The sequence below is a fragment of the Nannospalax galili genome, unplaced genomic scaffold, assembly GCF_000622305.1.
Source record: "Nannospalax galili isolate Female #2095 unplaced genomic scaffold, S.galili_v1.0 scaffold71, whole genome shotgun sequence".
Taxonomy (NCBI): domain Eukaryota; kingdom Metazoa; phylum Chordata; class Mammalia; order Rodentia; family Spalacidae; genus Nannospalax; species Nannospalax galili.
Genome location: NW_008330319.1, coordinates 976,771 through 998,630, shown reverse-complemented (window position 1 = coordinate 998,630; position 21,860 = coordinate 976,771). Strand labels below are relative to the sequence as shown.

General features: G+C 42.2%; 1 protein-coding gene across 3 annotated transcripts in view; it reads right to left on the bottom strand.

Annotated features, from left to right (window-relative positions):
• Positions 1–2,701: 2,701 nt before the first annotated feature.
• Positions 2,702–21,860, bottom strand: part of Nfia (nuclear factor I A) — a 377,440-nt gene continuing 358,281 nt past the window's right edge. For all 3 annotated transcript variants that reach the window (XM_008844440.3, XM_008844432.3, XM_008844449.3), the window contains one exon: positions 2,702–10,020. In XM_008844440.3, coding sequence (XP_008842662.1) covers positions 10,003–10,020 — 18 coding nt within the window. In that variant the 3' untranslated portion in view covers positions 2,702–10,002. The remainder of the gene's footprint in view (positions 10,021–21,860) is intronic.

The window sequence follows — 21,860 nt, the reverse complement described above, 5'->3', positions numbered from 1 at the left end:
TTAAAATTTTATTTATTTTTATTTTATGTGTATGAGTGTATTGCCTGCAGGTATGTAAGTGCACCTGTGTTGTGCAATGCCATGGAGGTCAGAAGCGGGCTTTAGATTCCCCTGGAACTGGAATTAAGGACAGTTCGTAGCCATCATGTGGGTGCTGGGAATCGAACCTGGGTCCTCTGCAAGAGCAGTCAGTGCTCTTAACTGCTGAGCCATCTCTCCAGCCCCATCATGCCACCTGTTTTAGAAGCCAAATACAGGAAAGGTTTGGGCTGACTTTGATTCCAATCTTATAAGTCCAAATAATAAAAACTGGTGAGGTGGAGACTAATCTGATCTAACGTAAAGAATAAGGAATGTATATATGAAGTTGTTCTATTCACATCAGTCAGCAATGTGTTTTAAGGACTGACTGTACCTTTTTGAGAGCTGCAATACAAGAGGGATTATTAAATGTTAGGGGCTCAATCACCTACAGCCTTTCGCATATGAGAGTTCAGCACACAGTAGCTATCAATATCCTTTTCTGTCCTCCAACTCTGTTCACATCTCATCCATTTTCCATATTGGACCCTGCGGGGCCCCGTACATCATCTCTCTACTGCAGTAGTTTCTTCAGGACCTGCTCTACTGAGTCCACTCTTCACACTGCACACCTTGTCTCCTTTCACCTCAGACTAGTCAGGGCTCAGGTTCTCTAGCCTTTTTTGAGGGTCCTGTTGAACCCAGGCATGGCCTGTGACTGCTCTGGCCAATTAAATGTGAGAAGTGGTGGGAGTTAACTTCAGATGGGTTTGTTAAAGGCCATCATATGTCTTGCCAATACCTCCAGCAACAGTCCAAATAGCTTTTTTTTTCTGTCTTGGCTACTGAATGAGGTGATCCAGTACAGTGGTCCCAGGCAACCCACAAGAGACGTGTAAAGTTAGATTAAAATCTTCATTGCTGGGGCTGTGGAGTTATGTGTATGATCATGTATCCTTAGTCAAATCTAATGAATACATGTTTTATAATGCTGTCTGTATGGTTTGAGTGTGAAATGTTGCCCACAGGCTCATGTCTTGAACGTTCTGTCCCAGTTTGCCTGGGAATTTGCTATTTTGCAGGCTTGGGAGCCTTTAGGAGGTGGTGCCTGACTGGTGGAGGTAGGCTACTAGGGCAGGCTTTTGAAGGTTATACTGTCCCTGTTCTGGCCTGTGCTGTTTCTGCTCAGGTGCAGATGTGAGGCATGGCTGCTACAAGCTTCCATCACTGTTAAGTTCCACCCTGTCTTCCTCACCATGATACACTGAAACCATGAGCCAAAATAAAGCTTTCTTCCTGAAAGTTGTTTCTGTCACATGCTTTTTTTCAGTGACGAGGAAAGCAATATGCTGTCAGAGGAAGCAAAGACTATCAAGTGCTGTGAGGCTGTGCGATGTCTTGACCTAAAGATCCATCTTCATCTTGTTCCCTATTTCCCCTCCTTTCTCCTTCATCTCAATAGGCCTTGCTAAGTTCCTCATAGGTGCTGAGCTGCCTTTGATTATGAGCACATTGTACATGTTGTTTCCTCTGCCCAGAACATTCTTCCTCTCTCTTTTCCCTGGGCCAGTTTCTACCTATGATACTGACCTCATCAGGTTTTCAGGACTTTGTGTTGAGCTTCTTTCAGCAATGTTTATTTTGTCTACCAGACAATGTGCCTCCTAAGAATAGAAAGTCTTTTTCTACTAACTAGCCCTAGGTTTGGCATCGCTTCTGGCGCATAGTAGGCACTATTTCAATCAGTATTTGCCGGATAAACAGATAATAGACTCAATATGCCATGGTGGTTACAGGAAGTTGGAGCCAGACTTCTTAGATTTGAATCCTGCTCAGCTGATTATCTGTAGAACCTTGGGTGATTACTTTCTGTGCTCAGTATGGGTTCTTTCTATACCTTTTGCTCTCCAAGCTTACTAATTAATATGCTGCTTTGTGAGGCTGGGGCTGTTTTTCTCAGTACTATTTCTAGACTCCCTTGCTAAATGGCTACCATTACATGTAGTCAAAGAGAGACACTGGTCAGAGCCTAGAGGAGGGAGGGAGGCAAGGGCCTCCAGTCTGTGGTGGAGTGGCAGTCCGACATAGCTGTGTGGCATTCTCCAGCTCCTTCCAGCAAGCCTAGCTCCAGCACTTATAGCTCCTCAGAAGCCTTGGGCTCCCTGAGTAGTTCTAGCATCAACTGATCATTTTCTCCCAGATGTCTGGGTACCAGCCACGCGATGTTCCCACTGATGGTACCTCTCCTTTCCCAAAACATCCAGGTACCAGCTGTGTGTGTCCCTCCATCAGCACCTAAACTTAGTGATCCAGCTTCTTCCCTGTGTTTCTCCAGATCCTTGGCTGGTGGTCACACCCTACAGTGACTAATAGCCAGGCCATTTATAGAGACCTCTTTGTGCCTGTGGGACCCCCTCCCAATTCCTGATAGTAACAATAAAGCATGGCAAAGTAAACACACTAGCCACACAGTAAGTTCCAGGTGGGTGTGAAGTCTTACTTGGTCCAAGCAGTCCCTGGAACACAGTGAAAGATGTTTGTTACACACCTAACACCCATCAAGGCTAATAGTACACAGTCACAGAGAGAAAGCCCATCTTCTGTGAGAGGCACCTGCATATAACCACAGCTCACTCTCCCCCACGAGTCATGAAGGGCAAAAGAGGACACAACGACTCTGTAGCATTAGCAATTTTTTATTTTTCCTTTTTTGTTGCATAGGAAATGCAGTACTTGCTTCCAGTAATTGTATTGTAATGTGAGAAGGTGGTAGCACTAACGGTTGAATACAAGAGTTAAACTAATCCACACCAGCTCAAAAACCCTGTGGAGATTTAGTTGATAAGAATGGACGCCCACAGTGATTCTCAACCAATTACAAATTTTCACAGAACACAGTAAACTAAAAGGGTAACTATGAGAGTCAATACAAGCATACTAGAGGCACAGGGGGCCCGGCTCATAAAAACAAATTTCAGACCAAGTTATTAACACGGGTGTTTCATTTAGCAAAGATCTTTTTTGCTGTCACTGGAAGTATTTAAGCCTCCCCCCCCCCAATTTGATATGAAAATCAGAGGCACTCTGAACAGACAATTTCCATTTGTGGTGGGAAATTTCAGGGAGAATGGAAGAGAGGGGACCACAGACTTGGCCTTGACCATCTTCCTAGGACGCCCTGAAAGTTGCTGGTGCTCCTAGTCCGGTCTGCCTGGCATCTCAGTGGCGAGGCTAGTAGGTGCCTTCGCAGTGAAGACAGAAGCCTGAGAATAACCAGGGAGAAAGTGCCAGCTCCCTCACACCTCTGCCCTAACATGGCCAGGGGCCTAAGACCTTTAGTTGAGAATGCTAAAGGATAAAAAAAGCCAATTTTCAGGTCATTGCCAAGAAAAAAAAAATAATAATAGTGATATAAGTAACAATCAAAGAAAAGAAAAAAAATGAGGCTTTTTGAGAAATTAAGCGTTAAACAGCAGGAAGAACAGCCCTGTTCGTTGGACACTATGTGCCTTTAAAACCACTGTGGAGACAGCAAAGTTCACATTTTACAAGCCCTTGGGCCTTTTCTACCATGAATGTGCTCTAGCTAGACCAGAGGTGGCACTTCCACGGTATACCCTTGGGGTCTAGACATATTTTTGCAAAGTTTGTGGTTTGACCCAAACAACTCATGAGTGCTATGTGAAACCTGGGGGGCCTGGCTCACAGGGATGGTTGTGCCCCATGTGCTATCGCCCGGTTCTAGGGGTCCCACTTGGCTGAGCCCTGCTGGGGTCTGCTCCTCCCTCATACCCTATCTCTCACCTGCTTGGCATAGCCCTCTGGAGACTAAAAGGTAGATAGGATGGGTTCTGATTCAGGAGTAAAAATAAAACAAAATTTATTCAACTTGGGAAGCAAGCAGTTTCAAATTTAGACCAAAAGAGGGGCATACTTAAAAAAATCCCGTGTTAATAGGAAACTTCTTTTTCTTATGAATCGGGCCCAAAGTTTGTACAGAGTTATATTTTTGAAGAAAATATCGCATCTGTGCATGTAACTAAATAGCCACGTGATTTCTTAAAGTTTTTTTTCTTTTGTCTTTTTAATATGAGGAGGTCTGGTGTGAGACGGATCAAGCATGGGTGCCTGGTGAGCACTGTCCACTGAGACGCTTCGGTATGGGTTCATCGCTTCGGCCAGGGTCAAGAAAATGACTCTCACTTGGAAGTGTTCTCAAAGTGGTTTCACAGCAGAGTTCTTGAAATTCAAACAATAGTTTTGAGACAAAAATTTCACCAGATACTGATTTCTGAAATCAAACACCCATGCTTGTCCCTTAGGAGAAAGAAAAAACACAAAACAAAACAAAATACACGTAATACTGAATTTAAGTAAATGTGTATCTCCAAAATACTGAAAACAGCCTAAATGAAGAGACAGAATTTGCGTTCTCAGTGAAATACCTTTAAACCTAGCTGACAGGAACTGAGTCAGAAAAAAAAAGACCAACATAACTTTGAGTAATATTCATACAGTTCACTAAGCATTATGGAATAGCATGCATAATATTGTACGGTTATTTTACATCACCTATACCAGAGGTCCTGACTGACAGACAGCGAAGGCTACCGGTGTAGAAAAAATCTTACTTCAGAAGAGCAATATAATACAGATTTCACAGGCACTACATTTTAATATATCAGGTATTATGCTGGTTTTCTTATAATTCTTTCTGTCCTAAAGCTGGCATTATAACAATGACCAAAAAGGCAAGGATTGAAGTAAACGGAAAGTAGATACCACAAAGTTGATATAGTTTTTTTTTTTTCTTCAGATAGATTAGTGCATAGTTCTCATGCAGATAAACACTGCTATGCATTTATACTGTGGGGAAGCTGAGTGAATTGAGCCCGAGTTGTCACATTTGTGTAAATCATTTTGTCAGCCTGTAATAGCACCATGTAATGGATTTGCATTAGACATTAAACTGATTTCAGAACTGGTGACACAGTATTCACTACAGTTAAGTGCTATGGAATAGCTTCGATATACCTGCTATATATCAAAGCAATTTTCATCCCACGGCTTCTTTATTGGAAAAAATAAAGGGGAAACATACATGACGCTAATTAGAAGAATGCGCAGCCTCGGACGTAGAGAAGGCAGAGCAGGTTTACTGTCAAACAGTAACTACATGCATTGACTTCAAGACAAAATGGCCTCGGGAGCTGATGAGAATGAAAGTCATGCCCGCAGGGCAGAACGGCTTCTGGGACTGTCTGGGACTGTCTGACTGGTGGGCGGGAGGCGCACCAAAGTTCTCCTCACATGACCATGCCTCTTGTATTTTACACCTGTTCTATGGAGGCCTGCTATCAGAAATGGTAAAGGAAAAAGAAGCAAAGAAAACCCAGAGAGAGAGAGACACATACAGAGAGGGAAGGAGGGAGGGAGTGCAGGAGGGGAGAATGATAGAGTACCCTGGACAAAGAAGTGTCTAGAACTGTGGTGTAAAAGTACATTAAATGACATTCTTGGAAACCTTTCCCCACAAAAAAATACCATGGGGGGGGGAAATGTTTTCCTTTGTAAATACCTCATGATATTATCACTACACAATTCAAAACATATGAAGACAAAGTTTTAAAAGGTGAAAGACAAACTTTTTGAGATGGGTTTTGCATATTCCTGTAGGCTGACTGACTACAGCACAGCATGACTGGAAATTTGGGTCCTGTATACCGGGAAGAACACAATTTGGAGATGTAGCCTGGCTGGCCCTGTAGGAGTCCATCTGCATGGTGGCCCCTGGTGGGGAGTAGCTGGGTATAAATCAAGCCAGGGGGTGAAAAGTCATGCCTCAGAGAGAAGTGAGGGGCTGGAGGGTGGGGACAGTGGCACCAGAGAGGGTCTCTGCCCAGGAGGGGTTAGAAAAGGAGGGTAACAGTGGCCAGGAGATAGGCCAAAAGGAAGCGTTGACTGGAAGATGCTAAGAGTTAGTGTTTGTGCCTCTGACTTCAGTTCCCAAAGAAAAAAACCTGGGGAGTCACCTGAGGGACCGCCTTTGCCAACTGTGTTAATGCCATTGGATGGGAGAGAAAAAATTCAATGTGTCTCAGAATCAAGGCTGGGCCTTCAAATGCTGCTAGCTTTCAAGTCTGTCTGTCTATACACTCCAGTAGCAAAGTCTTCCTCAAACACCTTCATTCAGCTTTTAACCTAAAAAGCAAAACACTTGGATTGTTGGTGTTTTGTTACTCCTGCTTGATCACAACTGAACTACAATTTCCTGCTGCTTTCTAGACAATGAAACATGAACAAAAATGGAACTTAGTGTATTTAATACTTAACCCCTGTTTGTTATCTCCCTATACTGCCTCCCCAATGTTTTAAAGCCTTTAAAACATTTTTTTTCCTGCAAATCTGTTCAGAGTTCTGTAATTTTAGCTTCATCAAACTTAACACAACAAAATACCTTCAAAAATACAGCATACATGTAACGTCCATTTGCAATGGGTTTTCAGTAGACCTATGCTTCTTAAGCATAGGAGTATGCTATACCATTGACAGAAAAATAACTGTATTTAAATACTTACAAAAAAAAAAAAAAAAAAAGGAAACAGGAAAGTTTTAAACTTAAATCCAGTTCCCAAAGGGGGCGAAAAAGAAAGAAAAGCAATTCTATGAACGCTGCCTTTATAATGAACAATCAGAAATTTTACTAGGCTAATTTGACAGGAATTTTTCCTCATTTAAACAACATTACAAAAGTCCTGCATTATAAAATAGGGTAGAATAAATCAGTGTAATCAATAAAACTATACAACAATACAAATTACATATCTTCTGAGTGGGCAGTTTATTCTCTCTCTTTGCAGTCATGACTACAACATGCTCACTAAAAACAACTAAAACTGCCCAAACTATTGCTTAGTTTGTTTTGTTTAAAAAAGGGTGCAATTTTATTGTATATACAACCAATTTACTGGTAATACCTTGGCTTATTGCAAGGTTCTGACAAAATGTTTGTCTAGGCTTTTTTTCCCTTCACTGTGAAGCACTGAAAGCCGCTATTTTTTCTTTCTTTTTTTTCTCTCTCTATTTTTTTTTTTTTTTTTTTTTTTTTTTTTTTAGTGCACATATGTCATAACAAAGTAATGCCCAGCTAAGTGCTAAAGGGAAAGGCAAAGTATGCTGGCTGGCTGGCTATAGGAAGTGACACCGTACACTGACAATCACACCATACAACAGCGCCAAACGACTATTCAACCACTTATCAGACACATATGAAAATCCAAAATGTTTTATTTTATTTTTTTTTCCTTAAATAGAGATAACCAGTAAACAATTTTCAGAACTTGGAAGTTTAAAAACGTGCATATAAAAATGGGCATTATATACTTTTTATTGAATGTGGATTGACTGCAGTCTGCTAAGAAAAATGGGGTGTGGGAGCTGAAGAAAAAGGAAGTTGTCTTTTTTTTTTTTTTTTTTAAGGCTTGCTTGTGAAAGGAACAGTTGTGAAAACAAAATTGCTTGAAGCAGGGTCAGCTTAGTGCTTCACAGTTTGACTGCTTCTCTAAGAGGAACCCTTCCTGCGCACGTGCATCCAAAACCACAGAAAAGGACAAAGACAAACACACTGCGTCAAGTGCAGCACTGACTTTGGTCAAATAAAAAAAAAAAAAAAAAAAAAAAAGAAAGAAAGAAGGAAAAAATAATCACTAAGCTTTTCTACATGATATAAGCAGGTATTGCATATTTTCATATATCTGGGGGAAAAATAAAGGAAGACTCCAAATAAATTGTAAAATGCAGCAACATCCCAAATACTGATATCGTAAGCATCTACAGAGCTCAGAATAGCACTGCCACTGACCACATAGGACAATCGAGACTACTCCTGTCTGCGGAACAGCTACCTTTCTATTAGGTCTAGATGTTGAAACTGACGATGGCTGACATAAAAGTCACATTTACAAAAAGTGTCTCCGAATGCTTGACTAGGGAAAACCCCTTCAATCAAGGAGCGTGTGCAACAATTCCACAAATAGTCGCTATCCAGGGCAAGGCACATTGATATGGAATTTCTGTTTTCGTGCAAATTAAGGAAAAAAAACAAAACAAAACAACATTGTTTGGGGGTAAAGATGAGGAGCAAAGTGTCTTCCCAAGAATTTCAGTCACTTGATTGTATAGGACAGTAGTAGAGCCCTTCTGAAGGGCTGAAAAACATAGTTTAAAGGCAAGTGCCTAGAGTAGGGATTCCAATATTGTGTCTTAATGCACTCTACTTTATCCTACATTAACTATATAAAAATTAGTTACTAACACTAGAACATGCAGAGACTTCCTCCGGTCAGCAGTACCTGCCGACCAGAACATATATATATGTATAGTATAGGAAACCTTCTTGAGGTTGCATGGGAAGCAAAGGGGTGCTTCGCTGTCTGGTAGAAAAATCACTTGCATTTTTTTTTTCCTGTTTATGTTTCTGCTTTTTTTTTTTTGTTTTTTGGGTTTTTTTGTCTTTTTTTTTTTTTTTTTAAACATAAGCTACAAGACATTTGGGGGGTGCAAACTTTTTTCGACTTTTCCCTAACAAGTACCCTTGATCTGAATGGGCACAGCAGTTGTGTCATATTGGTTTGCTATTATTTTCCCATAGCCCAGTTCAGGGTTGCAAAGGTCTTTGAAACTTCTGGACAATCTCTGGTACAATGAGGTGTCTGATAACTGATAAATCCGGTATTGCCAGATATAAGTAAAAATTTTCAGAATTGGCATAATTCATTATAGTGACTTCTAGCTTATAAAATTAACAGATACCATGATTTCATTTGAGTTATGTGCTTTGATAACAGAAAATAATTAATTAGCATTTAATGTAGTTAACATATTGTGGTAAAAGCACCATTAGATTTGTTTTTTTTTTGTTTTTTTTTTTTTTAATTTCCTTCAGTTTTTAAAGGGATACAAGTTTAACAATAAAAAACATAAAAAGCAAAAATAGCTCCCCTTTTTCTTGCAAGGCTGTTTTTTACCCCAATAATTTAGAGTCCTGGGGTGGAAGGACTTGAAAAACAAAAATAGAATTTTCAACAATCTCTATCTTACAAAGATACTTAGCTATCCAATGAAATTGCACTTTACTCAATTCAAAATTCGATTGTTTTGATTGATTCCTGTCAGTTTCTGTCAAAACAGACCATCTTCCCCATTTCCATATGAATTTTTGTGTCATTGTTGAAATTGTTGAAAAAATGGTTCTTTTTTTTTTTTTTTAAATGTAAGTGCAGCATTTCAAAACTTTTAAAAAACTGAATAGTAGTAGTCTTTGCCGTTTTCGGAATTGTTCTGCAACATGAGTGGGTTCACTGTCCTTGCGGGCCGTGTTATGTCCTTAACTGCTGACTGCTGAACCAAACCAAACTAAAAGAAAGATAAAAAAGAAACGTAACTGCATTTTCTGTTTCCAATGTTACAGGAAAACATTGCCCTTTGACTGTCCGTAAGTTATAGATTGCAGATCTCAGCTACTACAAAAGATTTAGTTCTCTGATCGCCTCCTAATGCTCAGGGAGGATCACACCTGTGTGGGCAAATTCATGAAATACTGTGAAAAGGCCAGGCTCCACAAGGGAAGTGTGTTACAACAGGAAGTCAGTGAGCAAGGGTCATCCTCAGCCAGCCACCTCACCGAATGCTCACGCCACCACCGAAACACTTCAAATGTCACACAGCCCAACCATTTCCAGCACCATATGAGAAATTACAACAGTCCTAAAGTATTTAAAAAAAAAAAATCCCAAAAGGTTATGGCCTTTGCTGTTTGACCATAATGCTTGCTGTTTCCATGTACAAGTTGATCTGAATCGGTTTTTCTCCCCTTCCACTGACAGTGAAGTTGTAACTGCGCTGGGTTGAGGTTGCGTCCATGTTACAGAGTTGAGAAGGGGTCAGGTGGTCTGTCTGGTGGATGGTGGGATGCTGCAACTTTTATCCCAGGTACCAGGACTAGAAGACAGAAAGAAAAGTGCAATTAGAAGTGTAGTTTGTAAGGATGGTGATGTAGCTCAGGGGTAGAGCACTTGGTTTGTATGAACAAGGCCTATATTGCTCATCAGAACTGAAAACACAAAAAGTCCAATTTGTAACGTAGCATATTTTCAGAGTTGCTCTGCTAACCGTGGGATCCAAATTTACACTCGGGATTCACTGGGAAAAGGAATGCTAACTGGTAGTAAATCCTGGCACACAAAAACTTATTCCTCTGACTTTAAAATTCATTGTCTTTGTTGGGGTTTGCCAATGTTTGGAGTGCGTCTTACCAAGTGAAGCATTTCTGGTTACCTGAAATTCACATCAAGTTTTATAATCTGGTAGTGGGCAGCTGTAAGAGGGCAAAGAATGTGACTGTCTTATCATCATTCAGTTCTTCGTGCCTAGCTTGCTGTCTGGGATGCAGAAAGGGCTCAAGGAACAAGAATTGAATAGTTATTTCCATGATTTTCACAGTATCTCTTTTTCAGTGAGGTGTAGTTGTTGATGACATAAGCACATCGTTCTCTGAGCAGGCAAGGTGACCAGTGGATGATGTACAGTCAGAGATAAGGTGAAAAAACTTCATATTGGTAGCTGGGGGATGGGGAAGACACTATTCTTTCTTGTTACATGTGTAAAGGCGATTTCATGGTGCAAATCAATATCCCTTTCAGCTGGATATTTTATAATTTACATTTTTAGAAATGATATGTAATAAACGATCAAGACTGTACCTTATTAAGCACCATGAGGGTCAAGGGGTAAACCAAGTCATTGCCTAGTCCCTCAATCAGGTTTTTGTCTGTTTAACGTGTACTTCGAGTTTTCTGCCAGCCTGTCTGGTCAAGTTTCATTTTCTTTCATAAATATACAGGTGACTAGCTTTGAGCATTATCTGCTGGCATTTCTTTGTTAATAAAGAAATAAAGTTAGTTAAGCAAAGCGACCAATTGTGGTATGAGAGTTAGTTTTTCAAGTGAAGGCAAAAAGTATACAGCTTTTGCCAACTCTTCTTTCCTGGTACCCTGAAGACTTTACTGCATTTGTCATGAGTCAGAAAAATCACCAACTTCTAGGCAAAGTAAATGCCTGTGAGCTCTGCTTTAACAGTATCGGCAAGGCTGATTCTGGTGGGCCAAGGCTCACTCTGGTCAGAGAGATTCAATTAGGGGAAGGCAGGACTCCTTTGATCCCAGGGATAAGTGGCTAAACGATAGCTCCATGGAGGTTGGGATAAGATTTCCTGGTCACATAAGCTACCTTTGATTTCTAAAGGAGCTTAAAACAAAACAAAAGAAAAAAACCTAAGCCTAAACCACAAAACTACTCATCCTACTCATCCTGTAGACTTGTAGATGTTATTCTCTGACCACAAGGTTTGGGGGACACGATAAAGCTTCTTATGTCTTGAAAGGAATACTACCCTGGGAAGCACACACGGCCTAGATCTAACTGGACAGAACAGGGATGAGGGAGAAAGAAAGGGAGCAGAGGGAAGCAGGCCTCAGGGTTTGTGTGTTGAGAAGGCCTGTTCTGGGAGCCGATGCTGACCCATGGTGTAGTTCGAGTTCTCTCTTTAGCAAAACAGTCTCAAGCTCTGAGTGTAGCCAGTTATGAACGCTCACAATTTGTTTGCACTTTCTAAGGCAGTTGTGAAATTTTGGACTTCTTAAATGTGACAGTCAGTAGTTCTTGAAGCAAGCAAAGGTCTGGGACCTCGTGAGTCAGCAGGGGGTGCAGTTTTCCATCCCACAGTTTCTGGACTGGACCTCAGGGCACTACAAAAATGGTGCCTCTGCAGTTCTCTTAAAAAGCAAAGCAAAGAAAAAAAAAAAAAAAAAAAAAAAAAAAAAAAAAAAAAAAAGTTTCTTCACACATCTTACTATTCAGTATGTGACTGGCGACAAGGTTACCCCAGAGCAGCTCTGTAATCCTTCACTGAAATAGGCTTTATTGATTGCTCTGGTCTATTGTTCTCTTTTCAAGTCCCCCAAGTTCAAGTTCATCCTGGTGTTACATCATGTCTGGTTGCTAAGAGCAACCAGACAGACCCAGACGTGACTATCATTAGCAAGAAACCCTCTGCTCTCCTCCCACCCAGCCTTCCAGTGGTTCTGACGTAGGAGGCCCACTGCAAACACATTGAAGTATTTATTCTGCCTAATTTATGACCTACCCAGCAAGCAAGACCCCCACTCCAAAAACCAACACTGTTGTATATTTAATTAATCTGTCTTTCTTTGGCACTTGGGAAAGTTAGACAAAGGACTAATTATTGTGTTTCCTTCTCCACACTTTTCTTTGGGGTGGGGGTTGAGTATTTGCATGGGAAAGAAAACTATGAGGCCCTGCGCTGGTCCCTCCCCTTTTTCTTTTTGCCCTATTGACATTTCATGAAATACTTTAGCTGTTTAGGGAGTTAGGAAAAAAAAAAAAAAAAAACTGCTCTGTGAATGTTACTCCTTCTGAGTTGGTATTCAGTAACACAAATCAACTCATGACATGTTTAAATTTAAATGCTAACCACACACTCTCAGAGTTACTTTAAAGGTTAGTTTTTAATCAATAGAAGTTGCTGACTCTGGGTTTTTGAGCTGCACACTGCAACTCTTGGGCTTTTGTCTAATGTTAAAGCTTGTGAACTTTTTTCCTTGAGATGATTTTAGCAATGATTTGCAGACACAGAGGCTATTGTACTCCAACCAGCAACATGTCAATAGAGGAGCTGAGCAGTCCTGTGGTGGGGTGTCAATATGATTCCTAAGGCAGGGGTTGGGGGTCTTTAATAACCCGTGAAAAAACCTTAATTAACCCTTTCAGGCCCAAACCAAAACCCATTCTTCCACTTTTTCACTCCTGTAATTTGACCATTAGTACTTATCCCAACATCACACTAATCTTCATGACAATTAACCCAGCTACTTGACCAAGGGCTTCCAGAAAGAGGAAGTCAGTTAGGGGACCATACTGAGCTTTTTCTTTTTTCTTTCTTCTTCCCCCTTATTTGAATGAAGCCTCTGAGTAAATCCACAGATACAGCAGAGAAGAGAAACCGCTGTAATAATAACAATAAGTTCCTCTGTTTCACCAAATCTTCTACTCCTCAGTTTGTAGTTGAAGCTGCTGTTTGATAATCTGTTGTGGTGAGTGTGATAGCCACCCACACACAGGATTTCTGGAAACTTCCATGAACTGCTAATCACATCAGACTGACAAGAGAATGTCTGAAAGACCCATCTTTCTCATGGTACTTTCCTTTACTTTCTATTATTTGAAAACAGTGTCAGTTCAGAGCACCCACTGAAGAGAGACTCTGCGTCTTCCTCCTGGGGGTATATATGCAGGGAAGCCAGAGAAGAAATGTGAGATGCTTGAATTCTTGGGGTTGAATAGCAGATCACTGGGAAAATATTGGCACATTAGACAATTCATCTGTGGAGAGTTACAAAATCATTGTCAGACCTTTACTGACATTAGTTTGAGTATTGTATGGCTTCTGCCCTCATACTTTACAGCCCCTTAATCTGCCCTACTGTATCCAGGAGACTACAAAGGAATCTCTGTGCCTTATCTGCAGTGAGTGGCAATATTACAGTACAGTATCGAAGGATGTTATCTTGATACATTTACATTGAGGAAGTAAACACAGAGAGCTTTGATCTAGTTTTTCCTCAGGAACACTCAGCTAAGTTGATTTGGAGGCCCATAAATCCACACTCCCACAAAGGCTCTGGTTGCAGAAAATTAGCCAGTTACAATCACAATGTCCACAGTTTGGGATGTGCTGGGGGTGGGAAGGGGACCCATCCTCTTTCAGTGTTCAAGGTGAAACATCAAAAGAAATCTGCAGTCCAAGACAGGAGCTCAGCTTTCCTTCTAGCTGGTCAGATGGAGAAGTAATCTCATCAGGTTGGAAAGTGCTGACTCAGGATTTAATAAAGTACCTGCAGATGTGGCATCTCTAAGGTATTCAACTCATGTAATGCAAAACAGCTCTGCGCTGAATGTGCTTATAAAATTTCATTTAACCATTGCCGCACAGTTCTCTATGGAGTTTTATCACACTTCCCGCCCCTTAATTTACAGCTCCATGAAAGCCCAAGTCATATTCTGTGGGGATTCTGGAATGCTCACAGTAGTCGCGATTTACGAACCATAAATAATCTCTATCCCACTGCACCCTAAACAGGAGGACTGAGATGGCAGGAGGTATTCCCACAGTGCCCATTTGTTTCTTCTCTTATGCCCTTGGGTGAGAAATTACAAAACTGTAGGCCCTTTTCCAAGAGGTGGTCATAAGGCTACTAAAAACAGAGTTGATGAAGCCAAGGGACTCAGGTTCTTGGTTAACAACAAACATTCTAGAATGTACAACTTCTTATAAGACTGTTATATCTCTTTCCACCTAGAGGTCAGGATATGCATTTTGAAGCAAACAAAAAATTATCTGAGATAGTTATACTTTACTTGGTGGGAAGGGGGGAAGGAGAGGGTGCTGTGGAGGGCAGAACGGATTGTGACGGCAGAATCTGTTTTTCGAATTAAAAAGTTAAACAAAAGGCCTCAAGGGCAAAGTTTAACACTGCACGGAAGGAGGTTGTTAATGTGGAATCCAGAACTGGGTGTGACACTTAGCTTTCTTCTCCCCGGCAAGGTGGGTTATTTAAGGACATTTACACACATAAAACGGAAACACAAAAATCCAGGAAGCTCCCCCAACAACAGGCTCACTCCCCAGCTGCCCGTGAGGGACACTGCCAGACAATCTCCATGAGTGCAGCTACCATTTTATCCTTCGTGGAGACGCTGCCTCTGTTGGACCACACTAGTCCACTTACTTGTTTCTACCTTCCTGCTCTTGCTTGCACGAACTAATCTCACTATTTAGCAAAAAATGAATTGTTCCTGGCAAATCAGACATAACCCTTGGGGCCCATCCCCCATCTCTGACAGAGTGGAGAGGGACTCTGTGTAGACTCCTGGCTTTTCCTCTATCAATCACGTGGGAGCAGTTAGTCATTTGGTCAGTAAGTACCAAGAGCCTGCTATATGCTGGGTGTTACGTACATGAGGCTCTGGGAATATAATGAGTAAAGTAAATATGGCCTCTGCCTTCAAGGACTTTATTGTCCAGCAGGAAGGAGGGGCTGTGTTTAGACTTCTGTGCCCTTTATGATTTCTCACAGAGTCTTTATAAACTTTTGTTAACCGACAAGGCTAAGTATCCAAAGGATCCACAGTGAATGCCACATGAATTCAAGTATACTGGGCCCTGTCCTGGGGACCTCGGAGTGGAAGTGTTGGGAATGGGAGAGGTTGGTAGCAATCTGTACTGGTTTCTTCTGGAAAGGGTGACATGCTGTACACGGGTGTTAGTTATCGGTATTGCCAGCCTCAGGCTTTGATCTCCACAACTATTTTTCTTGTCTGATTTTGTTTTGTTAATTAAAGAAAGCCTGTTTTCAATAACTCTAAACCAAGACTTATTTATTGTACAGGAAACTATTAAAACATTAATGGGCCTTGAGTGGCCTTGCTTACCTTTGTGGCCTTATCTTTTCACCACTTATACTCAACACTTGTGCTGCATTAAACTCCCTCCAGATCCCCCAAAGCCAATGCTTCCTCTCTGCTGGGCCCTCGCACAGGCTATGCCTTTTCCTTGCTTTGCTAACACTTCGCTTGTCCCTGAGGTCTAAGATTACATGGAATCTGTTCTTTCTTTCCATCACGTTCCCAAGGACTGAACTCAAGTTGTCAGGCACTTTGGCCTCCTGAGCCATCTCATCTAGATCCTAGCTGTCCCTTTTGTTTTCCAGGCCTTTTTCAGGGTTCACCCGAGGGTTCACCTGCTACTGTGGTGGAACTGTAACTGGCTGTTTTCTTCCCAAGAAAGCTGCCCGTGTTCTCAGGTTTGACATCACCAGGGTCTTGCCCTATGGCTGGCAGAGGAGGCACCAAGCAACATCCAGGTTCCCCGAGCCTGGCATCAGCTACCCCCACCAGGGTAAGGCACTGTATCTAGATGGATGTCTGCAGCACAGCTGGGCCACATCTATGCTCATAGCACATGCCCAGGCCTCCCCAAATGACAGGCACCTCCCCCGGGAGGCACTAGTCTCCACGAGCTGCCCCAGGCAATTCTGACTGAAGGGCTGTTGCAAAGGGGCCAACTGTGGCCAGCTGCGTCAGTAGCATGTGCAATAGTTTTGTAACATGGCCTTCTGCCTGCTTACTACACACAGAGTGGTCGTCCAAACCACTACTCCCTGGAGAATGACTATGCTGCTCCCAGCCAAGATCTCTGCTTCAGTTCAAACCTCAAGATGGGAAAACACTAATCTTTTTACCCAATAAGCCATCCAGTACCTACAAACCTTCAGAGTATACACAACCCAATTCTGTACACTATTCCAGAGTTGGAATCTCACCACATCCCAGCTTACCCCAGTGTCTCTCTTACCACCAAATAAAATTTCCTTTTGGTCTCCCTAGTTACTCTCACCCATGAAACCAAACCAAAGACTTACGGGTTAAAAACTGCACTATAGCTCACTTACATTTGCTCTGGACTGACTAGAGGGCTGCATGCATGGTACACCCTTGGATTCTGGAGTCCAATTCTCAGGAATTCTGGTACCTGCATTCCTGTGGACTAGACAGATGATTAAACAAGCTTGTTAGGGCCTTTGAGTCTCAGCTCAGAGGCCCTAACAACCTTGTTTAATCTTTTTATCCATTTTGAAGGGGATGAAATGAGATAGTATCGGGCCGAAACCAGAAAGCTGGAGTAGCTGGGTTCTCTAACTGTAATATGTGGCTGGCCCTCAGGGTCTGTCAGGCCTAAAGAGGACTCATTTCCTAGGAAAGTGATCACAACCTCATGCTTTCTCTTACTGAAGGATATAATTTCTTAGTTAAAAGTAGCAGTGTGCCAGCTCCCTTTCCTCGTTGCAAGGGAAAGTTCTTGAGAAAATAAAAATCTGTCTTTAATTGTGGTATAAAACTTAGAGCAACAAAACCAACAACACAAAAGCAATTGGCTCAGGCTTCTGGGAGGCCTGGGGCCCTTGCCTTACAGGGTGAAAACTGCAAGCCTGTTGAGGGTGGGGTGAGGGACACAGGGAGGGAGGACGGGAGGGAGTAGTCAGGAAACCAAGTGGGACAGAAACAATCCTATTTTGGTTTTTGTTAGTGAATGGCATACTACATAGATCAGAGACTTCTTATAAAACACAAACCCCCACTGTACACAAAGCACAGGAAAATGTGGGGAAAAAAGGGAAAAACTAAAAGCAGCTTAGGGTGTGTTAACGCTGCTATTCTGTCAGCTTAAAGAGTATTTTATGCTTGATCAACAGCTCTTTTTTATTGTGCTTTTCTTTCATTCATTCAAGACATCAAAGCAGGCCCCACCAGCCTACCTGCCTTCTGGAGCTGCTTAGGAGGAGGTGCTAATGAAGCCGGACTTAGGGAGCCCCAGACCCCCGTGGACACGGCAGTTCAAAGGGAATATTTCAACAATGATTACATTTTGTAAATCTTTTTATGAAAGAGACAGCTTATTTCCTGCTTTTTCATGAAAAATAGAATCTATCCATTAAAGTGAGCCCGCGCCACGGAAGCTGCCTGGGATCTGAGATGCGGCGTGGAGATTAAGGGGACAGGGACCCAATGAAATTGTACGGGTGCTGTCTATTGGGCCGGATGGCACTGCCGGATATACCGGGCAGAGGCGGTGGCAGGACCACTTGGCCTCGGAAAATGCTGTATGTGTATGTGTGTGTGTGTGCGCGCGCGCGCGTGAGCGGAGTGCATGGAGTTTTAATTTCCACCTCCGGCCCTGTGCTTATGATCTGCTCTCCCTTATTTTTTGATTCCACAAAGATCAACAGATAGCAGGCAGCATGGGGCCACCCCTTCTATCACATAAGAGGAAAGATTTTCCTTACAGATTCGTCAAATGTATTTTAATGCCTGGAGATACGTGTCAAACTCTTTTCCATATGGGAAGGTAGCCATAAAAAACTGGGTCTGCTCTTAAGACACAATGAAGGCTTTATTAGTGGCTAATGTCTTCCCTAAAGGCAAAAAATAAAGGCAAGGCTCTTTGTAAGCTCTGATTTTTCACTTTAAAATTATTTTTTCCATAGTCGTCCCCACCCCTGCCAAGGAGAAAGTTGTATAGATTGGGGGCAGAAAAGGTATGATTTCCCAGGGAGCTATTAAATGAAATAAAGTATGTTTTCTACATATTGGATTCCAGTTTTAATTAAAAGCCTGTTGTCTAACAAGTGCAGACAGTCACACTTGGGGTTGGCCCAATGGTGGCCCAGGGAAGTAACTTTCCTGTTTGAAGAGAGAGGCGTGGGAGTGGAAGTTGGTGTTCAGCAGAGCGTGGCCCCATTATAATATTCGCTCTATCGAAGCTGCTCTTCCCAAACATGACTGGGCTTCACAGCAAACCCATTACAGGGGTTGCTGTTCTCACTGTGCAGGTCTGGGAAAGGGAAAAGAGGCCTTACAGTGTGAAGATCAATTATTTTAAAATTCTCCCCCAGGAATCCTGAAACAAAATGCCAGAAGATCTGGCCCCTGGCCAGAAACAAACTTCTAGTCTCACCCATCCAGCCCTTGCGACTGCACAACATCTGCACCTTGAGTTTATTGTTTTAAGACAGGGTCTCATGTAGCCTAGTCTGGCCTTGAAATCACTATGCACCTAGGGTGACCCTGAGCTCCTGATCCTTTTGCTTCTACCCCCCAACCCCCCCACCCAGCTGTCTAGGAACTTTCTGACCAGGGAGGTATCTGGCCTGGCTTGTGTGTAGGTCTTTGCTTCTCACCTCTGCTTTAATCCCCTAGGCATTATCCTGGTCCTTTCCTTTCTGGTCTGGGTTCCTACTTTTTCCTACCTTAAGCTAGTCTCTCTCTCCCCACCTGTGGTGAGCCCCCCTCCCAGGAATTAGGCCAGACCCCTATCTCTCAAAGGCTATTCAAACCAACTGTGCTTCCTATTCCACTTACCACAGGGAGAAGGAAGTGGAGAAGCCGCAACCCCTTTGCCAGGCAGCTGGAATAGAGGCTTTTACAGTGAGCCAAAGGCAGTCTGAACAGACCACAGAGGAAGGCACAGCTTCTTAGTTTTCAAAGCCCCAGGAACAAAGACTGAGAGTGCTGAGATGCAATTGGGTACAGAACTGTGGGCCAGAGGCCCTGGACCAAGTCACAGTAGCATAACTGGCTGGCTGTGGGACCTCTGTTTACACTATAAAGATTTTTGTTAGGCTACGTTCTTCTCCCAGAACACCTGCTTTTAGATTGTACTGGTCCAAGGATCATCTTTTCCTTGTTCACAGAGTGGATGTAACTTTGGCAGGGTGAAAGTGTTCATGTCCTACACTGAGGTTGGAGTGAATGGAAAACTCAGATCCTGGGGTTATAGGCTTACACTCTGTGGGATGCAAGGGTCTAACAATGTTTCTGTACCCCAGGCCACAGTATACCAGCCATCATGGCATTTGGGCAGGAAGTAAACATAAAAATGCAATTGGCTTTGGAGTTCTTGGCCTAAAATGTGAGCAGCATGATTAGAGAATCCCTGAGAGAGTTTAGATGGAGGCTGGGAATCACACATTCACCTCAGTGAACAACCCAGACTAAAGACAGACCAGCTTCCCCATGCACGTCCTCTAAAGCCCAAACAGGGGCCAGTGAACAATGCTTGCCTCCTCCTGAGACTGTGATAAGATTTAGGGTTTTACAACAAAATTTGCCTTTGTTAAGAAGGGACTTGAGAGACAGCACGTGGAGGAGCTTTCAGTTTCAAATGACAGCGTTTTTTTCTTAATGCTGAAACAGCAAATGGTTTTTATGTTCAGGTTTATTTCCTTCTTAACTTGTAGATTAAATTTAAAACTAAGCAACATTCGTTACAACAATTAGATTTTTTTTTTTTCCTTAGTATTTCCAGGGGCAAGAAAGAGGCAGTTTCTCCATGGGGTTGGAATGCAAGGTGAAGACCCTATAGGCATGCCCTGAGAGTCTACCTGAAGGGCCTTACCAGTTATTTGGACATGTATGTAACATATGTGATGGGCAGAGTGACTTGGCCTGCCTATTAGGGAATGCCTCTTGGAGAGAAGTAGTTTAAGAAAGAAAATTTATTTTGCTTTTTTAGTAAGGATTTCTGAGATAGAGGTTGTCTCACAGGCAAAGACCGTTGAAGACAGATTCAAGAATGTGTTGCACAGAATCAGGCATGCAAGCAAGATCACTCTCACTGGGTTTGTTTTTTTTTTTTGGATAACTTCCAGGTGGTAGTGCCCTACCAGCAATTGAGATTTAGGAGCAATTGAAAACACAGAGCGCTAGCTTGGAGCAGTCACACACCTCCCTGATCACTGTGTTATTGCTTAATAAAACCAATTAAAGACTATATGACTGTTATATGTTTATCAGCTTTTTAAAAGATTCTTTTCCTCTGTTAAACTACCATACAATAGGAGAACTTGCTTATTTTGCCAGAATGGTAGCAGGTTCAAATGATGTACACTTGCCTTTATTCTGATGTGGCAATTACAAACATGCCGACTTGCGCTATTCTAGAAGATTAAAAAATAATTCAAGATTTTTCTTTCTGTTGAAGAAGTGAATTGTCTGAGTTAAAATATGACTTCCTGTTCAACCACATCAGCCTTTCTATATTGTTCTCCAGGAACATGTTTACGAGTTCAAGTTCAGGTTTAAACTAAATAAAACACTTCCGCAGAGTTTCTAACTCAGGCTCATTCACATGTGATCCCTCTGAACTTTGCCGGTGCACCAGTTTCCAAGGCTTGGTGAAGGAATGTTTGACAGTTGGAATCTGGACTGCTTTCTCAGGCACTTCAGACTTCTGAGACTCACAACAGCACCACCACACTTTAGTTGGCAATAAATGATTCTATAGACCCACAAAGGATTCTGCAGAACCACCTTAGAGGTGGGGAGAGAGAAAGGAGGCAGCCCAGCGCCAACAGACTAAATCTTCCCAAGATTCTCTATAAGGCTTTCAATTGACATTACAGCTAAAAGGAGAGTGGTGGGTTGTAGATACCTATTCTAGAATTCCAGAGTCATGGCTTCAAGTTTTCTGTGATCATTGTCAGCCTTTCGTAGAAGTGGTCAATGCATATTCATTCTCTTCAAATATAAAAGGACGTAGGTTTCCTTATACTATTTTTCTACATAGTAAATGAAGTTGAAAAGTGTTATAAAGAAAAATGTTCCCAACCCAAAAGAGACCTCTTATAGTCACTGAAAAGCCTAAAAGGACGTAGGTTTCCTTATACTATTTTTCTACATAGTAAATGAAGTTGAAAAGTGTTATAAAGAAAAATGTTCCCAACCCAAAAGAGACCTCTTATAGTCACTGAAAAGCCTAAGAGGTTATTAAGGTCAAGAACACTTCAGGGATCACAAGTCAATAAATGTGCACTGAAAGGAAGAAGTAGCTGGTTCTGGTTAGAATCAGGAAGAGCTCCAAGTTGGGATTCTGAGATGCTCCTAGGGAAACAAGCTGGAGAAATATGATTCCTGGCTGGCTGAGGTTGAGATCAAGCTCTGTGCTAAACAAGGGTCCAGGAAGGCAGAGGTGACAGCTATGGTCTTCCAAATGGCAGTGGGAAAGAGGATGAAGGACTTGGTTCTGGTCTTCTTTCTGAATGTGAGTTTATCAAGCAAGGCAGTAATACTGCAGCAGTGTTGACTGTAACTGTCCCCTCCCCAAATCTCTTCAGATGGAGCAGTTCTGCCAAGCAGTGATCATTTGA